Raw genomic sequence first — 12,954 nt, 5'->3', positions numbered from 1 at the left:
AGAGTCTGAGAGAGCGCCACCCCTTCGCTGCGCCAGGGCCAGTGCCTATCATGTGCCCACATTTCTGGCTCCCCCTTGTCCTCCAGCCCCCTGCTGCCCTCCATGAGTCTTCGCCCCCACCCAGCTGTCCTCTGTCTTTGCCAGGCTGTGGTCACTGGTTCCCTCCGCCGTCTCAATACAACGTTTCTGAGATACCCGCCTCCGACCCACCTACCAAGACCCTCTGGCTCTTCGATATTGACCGGGACCCCGAAGAAAGACATGACCTGTCGGAAGAACACCCCCATATCGTCAAGCAGCTCCTTGCCCGCCTGCAGTTCTACCACAAACACTCCGTGCCCGTGCGATTCCCGGAGCAGGACCCCCGCTGTGACCCCAAGGACAGTGGGGCTTGGGGCCCTTGGCTGTAGCGGGGTGCCGGGTAAAAACCTTGCTCCAGCTGGGACTCCCAAACTCTTGTCGCCCCTGTTCTCCCAGCCTGGGTTCACTTGGCTCTTCTCTTAGTCTCATTGCACCCCGAGGCCCTGTTTCAAACGCGGTGGGCGGTGGCGGGTGTCTGGAGGCGCAGGTGATGGGCACCTCCCTTTGCTCCTGGGCTGCGAAGCAGCTGGGACCTGGCAGCGGACGTGCTCGCCAAGTCCTGGGGGCTGGAGCAGCTGCGGCCCGCTGCCTCACGCTGGAAGTTAGGCTCTCTCTGCCAAGAGCTGGGTTTTATTGGAGCGACTCACGTTTCTCCTGAGAGACAGAGCAGACAGTTGTGGGCGGCGCCTTTGGGTTGGGTTCTCCCGGGCTGTGGGATTCCGCCTGGCCCCCTCTCCTCTCCGCCCCCAGCTCTCCTGCGTCAGGGAGCACATAACTTTCCCTTCTTGGGGATTCAGATCAGCGTGGCAGCTCTTCCGACTTGGACTTTCCAATCCAGTTGCTTTTTTTTTTTTAATTTGCTTTTTAGGCCATACCCGGTGATGCTCAGGGATTGCTCCTGGCTCAGGAATTATTCCTGGCGGTGCTCCGAGGCCATATGAGATGCAAGGAATTGAACCAGGGTCCATCACCTGCAAGTCAAGCGTCCAACTGCTGTACCTTCTCTCCAGCCCCCTCCAGATGAATTTTTATCCCAGTTCATAATCCAGCTCTCACTCATTTCCATCTAGACCTCCTGCTGGCCCAGCTCTCTTGCACTTCTCCTCCTCCTCCTCCTCCTCCTCCTCCTCCTCCTCCTCCTGCTCCTCCTCTTCCTCCCCACCTCCTCTTCTTCCCCCTCCCTCTCCTCCTCCTCCTCTTTGTCTTCTTCATGCTTAGGGCTTACTCCTGGCTCTGTACTCAGGGATCACTCTTGGCGGGGCTTCAGGGACCATATATGGTGCTAGGAATGAACCTGGGGTTGACACACACAAGGCAAATACCTTAATCCACTCCCACTATCTCTCTGATCTTTCCCTGGCCATTTTTTTTAACTCCAGTTTCCTGTGCTTGGGAGGGCTGCTCCACCTCACCACTCGTAGCACTGCTGATTTTGAGGACCTGCCATCCCTTTCCCCCAAGATTGAAGCCAGAGATTTGCTCAAGAAGGCTGGTGAAATCTGGCACTGTACACGTGCTCCTGGCAGACCCCAGGAGGGCCACATGGAAATGCCTGGGTCTATCTGTAGCGTGAGTGGTGAGATTTTTTTTTTCTCCCACTTGCATGGGGCTTATTCATGTGATGGTGACATTGTTTTGAGATATGTCAAGAGTTGCACTGCAGGGACCTGAGAGATAGGACAATGAATAAGGTGTTTGACATGCTACTAACCCAGGTTTGATCCCCAGCACTACATACAACCCCCTGAACTGTTCCAGGAGTGATCCCTAAGTACAGCCAGGTATGACCCAAAAAAAGGAGGGGGGGGAGGAAAGGAGTTACACTGCTTGTTTTTCCCCCACCGGTGAGGAGAAACATAGAGAAACAAGAATGTGTCCCTGAGATGGTGAGAGTAGGCCACTAGCACGGGGGTGGCCAGGATCTGGGGTCCTGGACCTTGTCAGAACAAGCAAGGGCTTTTCACCCATACTCTTCTGACTCTCTCTGCTTTACTGTGGGTGGTGAATTGCAGGGTTGGGGAAAGATGATGCACAGTTTCAACTGCCAGCCCCACTAATATCCTACTAATGTGAAACAGTTCAGATTAGCTCAAAAAAATGTCAAACTCAGAGAAATATTTGCAAAAACTAGAGTCTGTCTTTTTTCTTTCTTGCATTAGTTATACTGTTTCATTCCCTGCTTATCTCCAGTGCCTGGATCCATGCCTAGTACAAAGAAGGCACTAAATAATTTTTATTGAATTTTAACTTTATCCCTGGGATCAAGCCCAGATACTTATACATATAAGGCATGCACTCTATCACTGAACCACGTCCTGACCCTCAATGATTTTGTTAAGTATGTGAATGGGGGCTGGAGAGACAGTAGAGGTGGTGAGGCACTTACCTTGCAGCCAGCCTCAGTTCCATCACCCAGCAGCACATGTATGGTCCCTGAGCACCACCAAGAGTGAGACCAGAGCACAAATCCAATAGCAAGCAGACCCTGAGCACTGTGGATATATCCCACCACCCACCAAACAACATTAAATGAATGGGCCAATAAATTAAAGAGAAAATCCCACAGGATGGAAGATGGTAACCCAATGAGTCAAATACAGGGCTATTACAGATCTGTTCTTGCCATTGTTTTTCTGTTCTGTCCATGTGAGCAGTGAGGGGCCAGTGAGAGCAAAGCTGTAGTTTCCAGGGGGGTCAAGGCAAGGAAGGGAAAGAAATAGTTCTATCAAAGGAACTTTTACTAATAATACTACACAGCTTAGTTCTGCACAGGACACTGGAAACTAAAACCACCACAACTTGTGAGAAAGCTCCTTACATAGTCATCTTTCAATTCAGTAGCAATATTTTCTGCTCACTCATAAGTTGTATTAAAATAAGGTGCTTGGAAGGAAGTGGTGCTAGGAGTAATAACACCTGTGTCCAGTCTTTGCCCCATTTTCTAGGTTGACCAACAGCTGGCCCAAATGCCATCACTTCTCACTCCCAAGTCTGTGGCAGATAGTACCAGCTGAGTGCAAACGTTCCTTTTGGATCCTTCTAATCTCATAGTTGTAGGTAGCAATGAGTACTTTAAGCTTAAAGGCCTTCCTGGCATAACAACTGTTTGCTTCACCGGCTTTACTTCTAACTGCTACCCTCCATTTCTCATTGCTGTCTCGCTATTTTCCAGGGGAACATTCTACACTCAGTAGATTTCAAAAGTTTGAAGACTATTTTTTTTTTTTTTTGCTTTTTGGGTCACACCTGGCGATGCACAGGGGTTACTCCTGGCTCTGCACTCAGGAATTACCCCTGGCGGTGCTCAGGGGACCATATGGGATGCTGGGATTCGAACCCGGGTTGGCCGCGTGCAAGGCAAACGCCCTACCCACTGTGCTATCACTCCAGCCCCTGAAGACTATTTTTTTTTAAGTAAAATTTTTGGGATTTCTGGGGCTAGAGTGATAGCACAGCGGGTAAGGCATTTGCCTTGCATGTGGCCGACCCAGGTTTGATCCCTAGCATCCCATATGGTCCCCTGAGGACCGCCAGGAGTAATTCCTGAGTTCAAAGCCAGGAGTAACCCCTGAGCATCTCGAGGTGTGACCCAAAAAGCAAAAAAAAAAAAAATTGAGATTTTAACTTATCCATGATAGAGTGTATCTCATTAGATTTTCTTACTCTGTGCAAGAATGTGAACGGTCAAATATAGTCATTAGAAATTGCCATGTTATTTCTCGCTAAATTGTTTACCTTTCAGGGCTTTGTTCATTTAGTTGCAAACTAGCTTTTCTTTGGTATTCATGATAGTTCTGGATTTGGGGTACCCCAAAACTAAAATTATGTTTTTTTCTGTTTGGGTCACACCCAGCAACGCTCAGGGGTTACTCCTGGCTCTGCACTCAGGAATTACTCCTTGTGGTGCTTGGGGGACCAAGTGGGATGCCAGTGATCGAATTCAAGTCAACCACATGCAAGGTAAACACCCTACCACTTTACTATCACTCAGACCCCTAAAATTATCTTTTAAAAATATGTCTGAGGATGGGTTTTCCATCTAAAGGAATAAAACAGTTCTAGAACTACAAGGGAGCCACTGCCCTGCATCAGAAATGCTCTTGATGCCTCTAACACATATACTTTAAATCCTTAAAATAAAGTTTTTGCTATGGGTTTTTACAGTTTTTTTAATATTAGCATTGGCTAATATTGAGGTATGTAAATTATATCTCAATACAGCTCTTAAATACTGCAAAGGTACCAGGAATAAAAATTAAAAAGTCCTTGTCCTAGTAATATAAATTAGGATGTTTAATTACTAGAAAGGAGTACAAGAGAGGGCAGGAATGACTATAAGGTGATAGTAAGAAAGTATCATAGTTCCCTATTGTTGGATAAAAAAGTAATCCCAAATTTAGCAGCTTAAAACACTAAACACTCATCCATTCATACATTATATGAGAGCCAAGACTGGAGTGGTTGAGCTGGGTGGTTCCGGCTCAGGTTTTTCTGGAGACTGTGGTCAAAACAGGGGTCAGCAACTTTTTTAATTGAAATAGACAGTAGAAATAACATCTGCACCTATATGTTCATTGCAGCACTGTTCACAATAGCCAGAATCTGGAAACAACCCAAGTGCCCGAGAATAGACAATTGGTTAAAGAAACTTTGGAACATCTACACAATGGAATACTATGCAGATATTAGGAAAGATGAAGTCATGAAATTTACTTATAAGTGGATGGTCATAGAGAGTATCATGCTAAGTGAAATGAGTCAGAAAGAAAGGGACAAATATAGAATGACTGCACTCATTTTTGGAATATGAAATAATATAATATGAGACTCACACTCAAGGACAGTAGACACAGGAGCCAGGAATATTGCTTCAAAGTTGAAAGCCTGTCTCATGAGCTGGGGGAGAAAGTAGCTGGACTAGAGAAAGGATCACTGAGTCAATGATGGTTGGAGGAATCATTCGGGGTGGAAGATCTGTGCTGAAAGTAGATAAAGGACCAAGCGTGATAGCCTCTCAGTATCTATATTGCAAAGCAGAATGCCCAAAAGTAAAGAGAGAGTATGGGGGAAATTATCTGCCATAGAGGCAGGGGGAGGGTTGGAAATGGGGGAATATACTGGAGACATTGGTGATAGAGAATATGCACTGGTGGAGGGATGGGTATTCAATCGTTGTATGACTGAAACTCAAACATGAAAGCATTGTAACTGTATCTCACGGTGATTCCATAAAATAAATAAATAAATGAATAAATAAATAAACAATGTTAAATTGCAAAAAAAGGAAATAGAATGGGGGGTGGGCAGGGAGATAGTTCAGGCCTTAAGGCACTTGCCTTCCACTAGACTGATCCCCGTTCACTTTTCTCATCCTATACCAGTTATGGTCTGCTAGGCACTGCTGGGAGTGATTGCAGAGTAAGCCCCAAGCACCCTGCTGGATATGCTCTTCACCCTACCTAAAAAAATGAAACAAGAGGCTCCTGGTCAGACATTTTAGTGCCATGTCCTGGGGACCTCTCTAGGGCTGTCTGAATGCTCCTCAGATAACAACAGAGTAAGTGGGAATTAAGGTGCCTTTTATTCCTTGGTCTCCAACACCATACACTGTTACTTTCTCCTTTTTCTCCTTTCCTTAGAGACCAGTTGCTAAATTGAGCCCAAAGGGGAAAATCAGGTCCCACTTTTCAAAGATATATGCACATAATTGACTCCCCATTGACAGCAGAGGAGAGGAGAATGAACAGGTACACTTCCCATTCAAGATATAAAAGTACATGCATTTCTCTATATAAAGGCATATACTTTAGGCCAGCAATTCACAACTGGGAACCACATGTTGGAACCTTTGTAAGGATATTCCAAGGGCCACACTTGAAAATCACACAAATGACGGGGTGGGGGTGGGGCACGGCACAAGACTAGCAGGGCTAGCCACTGGTAGGACAGGGCCCCACAGTTAGAAAAATGTTGAGAAACTGTTGTAGGGGATAGATTTCCCATTCAATTCCACATGCATTTATCAAACACTGCTATTTGAACAAAGATCCAAGGGACGGGGTGGAAAGGGGGGGAGGGGGGAGCATCATCCAATCTTTTTCTCTTCCTGGGCATAGAATTACCACAGGCAAATCATTTAACCCTCTGTATGCCATATCTTTTGGTAAAGTGAATGATATGACTTAAATAATCATGAAATAATTTTTAATCTTCAATCCGGAGCAATGTGTCATCATATATAGTCAGTAAATGGTGGTTGATTAACTCTTAGCTGACTTATCTACAATGCAACAATGTGAAATAATATTGTGTTAAGCAGACTAACATGTATCCAAAAAGACTGGAAGTAGCTAATGTTGGTGGAGAATCCTGTTCACTGTGGGAATGTCGTTTGTTTCATTATGGAAAACAGTATGGAAATGTCTACAAAAAAGTAAGACTAGATATATGACCTAGAAATTCTGTTTCTTGGGAATTTACCCAAGAGCCTCACAACATTAATTCTCAAAGATATGTTCACTTCTTCATTGCAATGCTTAAGTTCAATAGCCAAGATATGGAAGCAATCAAATATCCAACCACCGATAAATGGATTAAGAAGTTGTGGAATATCTGCACAATGGAATACTAAGAAACTATAATAAAAGATGAAATATTGCAGTGTACCGTAACTTGTATGGAACTGGAGGCTATCATGTTAAGTGAAGTAAGGGGGGAAGAACAAATACCAGATGATCTCACTTATCTGTGGTGTTACAGAAGAACAAAACAAGGGAATAGATGGCACTGAATGATGACAAACCCTTGGCCTTGCTCACAAAACTAAGATGACCAGGCAGGAAGGAGAGTGAGAGGAGAAAGGAGAAGACAGACTGAAAATGATTTGAGGACATGGGGGAGGGTCCTGGGCACTTTGACAGTAGTGAGATAAAGTAACTTTGTACATCAAAACCATAATTATTGGGGCTGGAGCAAGAGTATAGAGGTTAAGGTGTTTGCCTTGCAGACAGCTGACCCTTGTTCAATTCCAGGCATTGCATATGACTCTGTGAGCACTGAGTCAGGAGTAGCTCCTGAGCATTTGCCAGTTTGGCCCAAATCTTTCCTTCACAAGGAAAAAAAAACCAACCATGAACATTAACATTATGTGTTAAACTAACTGTTAAGCTAAATGTTAAATTAAACTACACTTTAAATTTTTTAAAATGATAACCTGATAAGGTGTTTAATATATGAATAAAACTCCTTTCCAAAAACTATTTTAACAAAAACTAATTTTTGAGTGTTTAATAAATGCCAGGTTTTGTACCAGGTACAGAATTGGCCCTGGCACTGGCATTGTCATCCCGTTGTTCATCGATTTGCTCGAGCGGGCACTAGTAATGTGCACAGATATCTCCAAACTCTACAATACTAATATCCCAATAGGAGGAGCACACCAGATTGAATGGGAATGTAATGAAGAAGCCAACTAACCTCAAGCAAAAACGTTAACACAGAAGGCTCAGCTAGCAACACCAGCTTAGTAAACCCTCAGACAAGGACTTAACATTCTCACGGTATAACAAATTTCACAAATTTTCTTTTACCAAAGTATTTTTTGATAACATCTGATATTTTGACATCTGATAACCTAGTTCTCCCTGTTGGAGAACCTGGCAAGCTACCAAGAGTTTCTGCCTGCACGGGGGAGAGCCTGGCAAGCTCCCCATGGTGTATTCATATGACAAATACAGTAACAAAGATGGGTCTCATTCCCCAGAGCCTGAAGAGCCTCTAATGTGGCACCATAGGGAAGAATGAGTAAAGAGAGACTGCTAAAATCTCAGGGCTAGGATGAATGGAGACGTTACTAGGCCCACTCGATGATGAACAAATCGATGATGAACAGGATGACAGTGATGAAAGTGATACAGTGATTTTTTGATCACAAGCAACATAAAATAAATTATTTTGGGCCTGCTATGAGGGAAGGCTTGAAAGGCATTTGAGAAAATGGGAACAATGATGAACAGAAGGTCACAGTAGTGGTAGGACTGGGGTTTGAATTTTGAAAACCAATAACAAATGCACCATGAACAACATTATAAACCAGTGTTTTTAAAAAGGGGGGAGGGAAATCTAGGCCTGAAAAAAATAATTAAATTATTTAGGAAAAAAGGAAAGGCAAAGAATTTAAGAAAATAGGTGAGAAATATTGTGCTCTTATTAAATTTGCATCAGAGAGATAAAGTGTTCATCAACAAATGAATTTTTAAAATGTGGAATAGCCACACGATGGAATATTATTTAGCTATAAAAGAGAAGCACCATGAGAAATAGTTCCTGAGTGCAGACCCAAAAGTAACCCCTGAGCACTGCCAGGTGTGGCCCCAAAACAACAGTAACAACAAATTCATAGAGGTGTATACTTGTTCTGCACATTATTAGGTGTATGTTCTATCTCAAGGGCTAGGAAACAGCTCAAGTGACAGAGCAACAGGCCGTGTGGGACTCTGAGTTCCATCATGGCTTGACATGGTCCCACTCAGTGGCCCCCAAGTACCCCACCATGCCATCAACTCCAGAGCACTGGACTGGACATTCCCAGGGAGTAGCCCCTTTAGTGTGAGGGGACCTCAAAATAATGATGGAGGGATCTACATGCTAAGTAAAATGAGTCAGTAAGAGAGGGACAGACATAGAGGGACTGCACTCATTTGTGGAGTATAGAGTAACATCACATGAGGCTGACACTCAAGGACAGTAGATACAAGGGCCAGGAGGATTGCCCCATAGCTGGAAGACTGCTTCATGAGCGGAGGGGAGAAGGCAGATGGATTAGAGAAGGGATCACTAAGAAAATGATGGCTGGAGGAATCAATCAGGATGGGAGATGTGTGCCAAAAGTAGATAATGGAACAAACATGATGACCTCTCAGTGTCTGTGCTGCAAGCCATGATGCCCAAAAGTAGAGAGAGAATATGGGGAATATTGTCTGCCATAGATAAGGTAAGAATATTGTCTTCCATGGGTAAGAGGGGGGGTTTACAGGGGATATTGGTGGTGGGAAATATGCACTGGTGGAGGGATGGGTGTTTGATCATTGTGTGATTGTAACCCAAACATGAAAGCTTGTAACTATCTCACGCTGATTCAATAAAATTAAAAAAAAAAAATGATGGAAGGGTCCAGACACTCTGGTGGTGAATGGGGTATAGTAGCATCACACATAGAAAACAACAGTATTGAACTATTGTAAAAAAAATAATTAAAAATTGAATTATTTAATTGAATATATATTAAAATTAAATTTATTATATGTTAATTAAACAGTTAAGATAGTACCTTAAAACAAATAAAAATGATTCTTAGAACAATAGACCACTAAGTATTTCCTGCAACCAACCTTGTGCTTGTAATGATATAAACATGTGATCAAGACATTTTAAATACTACAAGGACTTGCACTATTTGATGAAGAATTTTTGTGATTCCTTTTGTAAACATGAACTTACAGGTGTTTGCTGCTGCTGCCACTCAGGGGTACCCCTGGTGGGGCTCAGAGCTCACACTGGGCTGGGTGTGGACCCCAGAGCCTCACACACACGTGGGCCTTCCCCATGAGCCATGTTCCTGATCCACAGACTTCAGTCTCTCTACTTATAATACCTGATCTTATCCATTTAGGTTTTCTCAGTTGAAACTTTGCTACCCAGAACTTTCCAAAAGGATCCACATCCAGGCACCAGCAGGGCCACCATGACACAGGGACTTGGGGGCTGAACTGTAGAAAACAGGACAGACAGATATAAAGGAAACTAAAGCCTTGCCTCTGCCCCTAAGAAAGTCAGTAAATTCTGTAGCATCAGAACTAATATCTAGAGTACTAGTTTTTTTTTTTTTAAATTTTATTTATTTTTAATTAGAGAATCACCGTGAGGGTACAGTTACAAATTTATACACTTTTGTGCTTATACTTCCCTCATACAAAGTTTGGGAACCCATCCCTTCACCAGTGCCCATTCTCCACCACCCGTAAACCCAGCGTCCCTCCCACCCTCCCCAATCCCATCTCCCCCCCAGCCCACCCTGCCACTGTGGCAAGGCATTCCCTTCTGTTCTCTCTCTCTAATTAGCTGTTGTGGTTTGCAATAAAGGTGTTGAGTGGCCGCTGTGCTCAGTCTCTAGCCCTCATTCAGCCCGCAACTCCTTTCCCCCACATGGCCTTCGACTACAATGTAGTTGGTGATCGCTTCTCTGAGTTGACCTTTCCCCGGAACGTGAGGCCAGCCTCGAAGCCATGGAGTCAACCTCCTGGTACTTATTTCTACAGTTCTTGGGTGATAGTCTCCCACTCTGTTATTCTATATACCATAGATGAGTGCAATCTTTCTATGTCTGTCTCTCTCTTCCTGACTCATTTCATAGAGTACTAGTTTTAAAGAACATTCCAGTCAATACTAAATGTATTAAAGGTCCTAGAATTCTTCCCAATCAATCACTGTATCATCGATTTGCTCAAGTGGGCTCCAGTAACATCTCCATTCATCCTAGCCCTGAGATTTTAGCAGCCTCTATTGACTCGTTCTTCCCAGCGGTGCCGCATTGGAGGCTCTTTCAAGGTAAGGGGAATGAGACCCAATCAGTTACTGTATTTGGCATATCGAATACGCCACGTCTCCGTGGCCTTGCCAGGCTCTGCCATGTGGGCAGGATGCTCTCAGTACCTTGCCAGGTTCTCTGAGAAGGAGAACTAGGCTATAAGAGGACCAGGAGTATTGTTTTATAGTCTCTGGATCTTGGCTGTTGACGGGATTACACGGCACCAGGGGCAGTTTGTGGGTGTGGCTGCCAAGCTACTGGAAATGGGGGCTCTGGGTGGAGGAGGCCCAGTTCCGATCTGAGCAGGCTTGGAGATCTCAGCCCAGGGTCCTGCACACCTGGGTTCCTCTGCTGGTTCCTTCATGCGTGAGGCTCATCCAAATATGTGGAGAGGGGCCTTGAGCATGGCTGTGGCTAGGTTCCAGAGGTCTTCGACTACCGGGGCTCTGCTCGGGGCGTGGAGGGAAACTCAACCTGCCCCACTCCAAAGGGCCCTGGTGAAGACAGCCAGGTGTGAGAGCAAGAGACTCTGCCAATCAATAATAATAATAATAATAATAATAATAAATAAAAAACCTCAAAAAATCAGAGGGGGGAGATCTGAAGCATAGTCCTTGCATGCTCAGGTCCAGGGTTGGATCCCTGGGACTGCTGGTATAAGCCTGATGGCCCGAGAATGGCTGCACTGAAGAGCTGAACCCAAACACCAGTCAGGCTGAGTATGGCCAGGAATATCCTGGGCTCCCGAGCACTTCCTAGGAAGGGAGTCCCCCCCGCTCATTTTAAAAGTTAAAATACAGCTTCAAAATCTATTTTGTTTGTATAGATTCGTTTATTTTTAGGCAGTTGACAGACCACTTTGCCCGCCTGGGCCATCTTCTTCCTGATCATGCACAATAGGTAGGTGTGATCTTAGCTGGGAACCCACCTCAGTTGCTCACCTTTGCCCCCTGGCCACAGGAGCCCCCAGCAGAGGGTATAAGCCAGAGGCAGCCCTCACTCACACTCCCAAGCCTGACTTTACTCTGATCCATCCAAAAATTGGAGAAACAATTTGCTTCTCACACTAATCCACCTAGGTAGCCATTCCCTAAACTGCAACCTTTGCATTTCATGATCTCAGTTATTTTTCCAACAACACTGAAAGTTCAGGTCACCATCACGATTTTAGAAAATAGAGAAACACACACAAGAAAATGAGGTTACCCGTAAGCCAGCCACCCACAGAAACCCTGCCATTTTTTCCCATTTCTCCCAGTGCTTGACTGTGTTTTATTTTATTACTTTTACTTTATTTTATTTTTTAACTGGATAAGATAGACCCTTACAAAGCTGTTTATGATTAGATTTCAGCCATACAGTGTTCCAAACCCGTCCCTCCACTAGTGTACATTTCCCAGCACCAGTGTCCCCAGGTTCCCTCCTATTACCCTCCACCCCCCACCCCCTGACTGCCTCTAAGGAAAGAGCTTTTCTTCTGTCTCTGTCTCTGTCTCCTCTCTCTGTCTCTGCCTATCTGTCTCTGTCTGTCTCTCTGTCTCTGTCTCTCTCTGTCTTTCTCTGTCTCTGTCTCTCTCTGTATCTCTCTCTCTGTCTCTCTCTCTCTCTCTCTTTCTTTCTCTCTACCCACCCCCCCCCTTTTGGGCATTGTGGATAAACCTACCATTAACCTTTGTTCCTACCCCTTTAAGAGTGATTACATGGCCCACTTTCCAGATTGGTTTTCAAATCTCACCAGGCCAGGCTGAAGTCTCCTTGGAGACTCAAATGGTCGATTAGTAAGACTATTATCACTTTGGGAACTCTTCATTTTAATCCTATTAATGAATGTTCCCAGGACTTTTTCCCCAAAGTGTCATGGTTACAGTAGGCGCGCATGCACTCACAAACACACACACACACACACACACACACACACACACACAGGCGCAATAAAGAGAAGACACACTTAGTTTCTCTTCTGGTAAGTAGCTAAACAGAACTTACTGTACTTTTATCTACATGAAATTAATCAATGCTGGGGTTTGCCCTTTGTAACAGCGTTTTGAGGTTTGTTTTGTTTTGTTTTGTTTGCTTTTTGGGTCACATCCAGCCATGCTCAGGGATTACTCTTGGCTCTACACTCAGGAATTACTCCTGGCAGTGCTTGGAGGATCATATGGGATGCCAGGGATTGAACTGGGGTCGACCAAGTACAAGGCATACGCCCTACCCACTGTACTTCTCGCCCCTATAGCAGCGTTTTGTTTGTTTGAGGGCCACGCCTGGCTTAGTAATGAAGAGACTGT

At 44.7% G+C, this 12,954-nt stretch overlaps 1 protein-coding gene across 2 annotated transcripts in view; it reads left to right on the top strand.

Moving 5' to 3' along the window:
- The window catches only part of ARSB (arylsulfatase B), a 203,098-nt gene extending 196,352 nt beyond the window's left edge, over window positions 1-6,746 (top strand). The window contains exons 8-9 of one of the 2 annotated variants that reach the window (XM_055118452.1): window positions 145-421; window positions 950-6,746. In XM_055118452.1, coding sequence (XP_054974427.1) covers window positions 145-410 — 266 coding nt within the window. In that variant the 3' untranslated portion in view covers window positions 411-421; window positions 950-6,746. Of the gene's footprint in view, window positions 1-144 lie in introns of both variants that reach the window. The other variant, XM_004613146.2, reaches the window with a different exon arrangement.
- Window positions 6,747-12,954: the final 6,208 nt, after the last annotated feature.

Source organism: Sorex araneus, chromosome 1 (genome assembly GCF_027595985.1).
Source record: "Sorex araneus isolate mSorAra2 chromosome 1, mSorAra2.pri, whole genome shotgun sequence".
NCBI lineage: Eukaryota > Metazoa > Chordata > Mammalia > Eulipotyphla > Soricidae > Sorex > Sorex araneus.
Note: the sequence above shows the minus strand (reverse complement) of the source record. Positions and strands in the feature narration are given on the sequence as shown.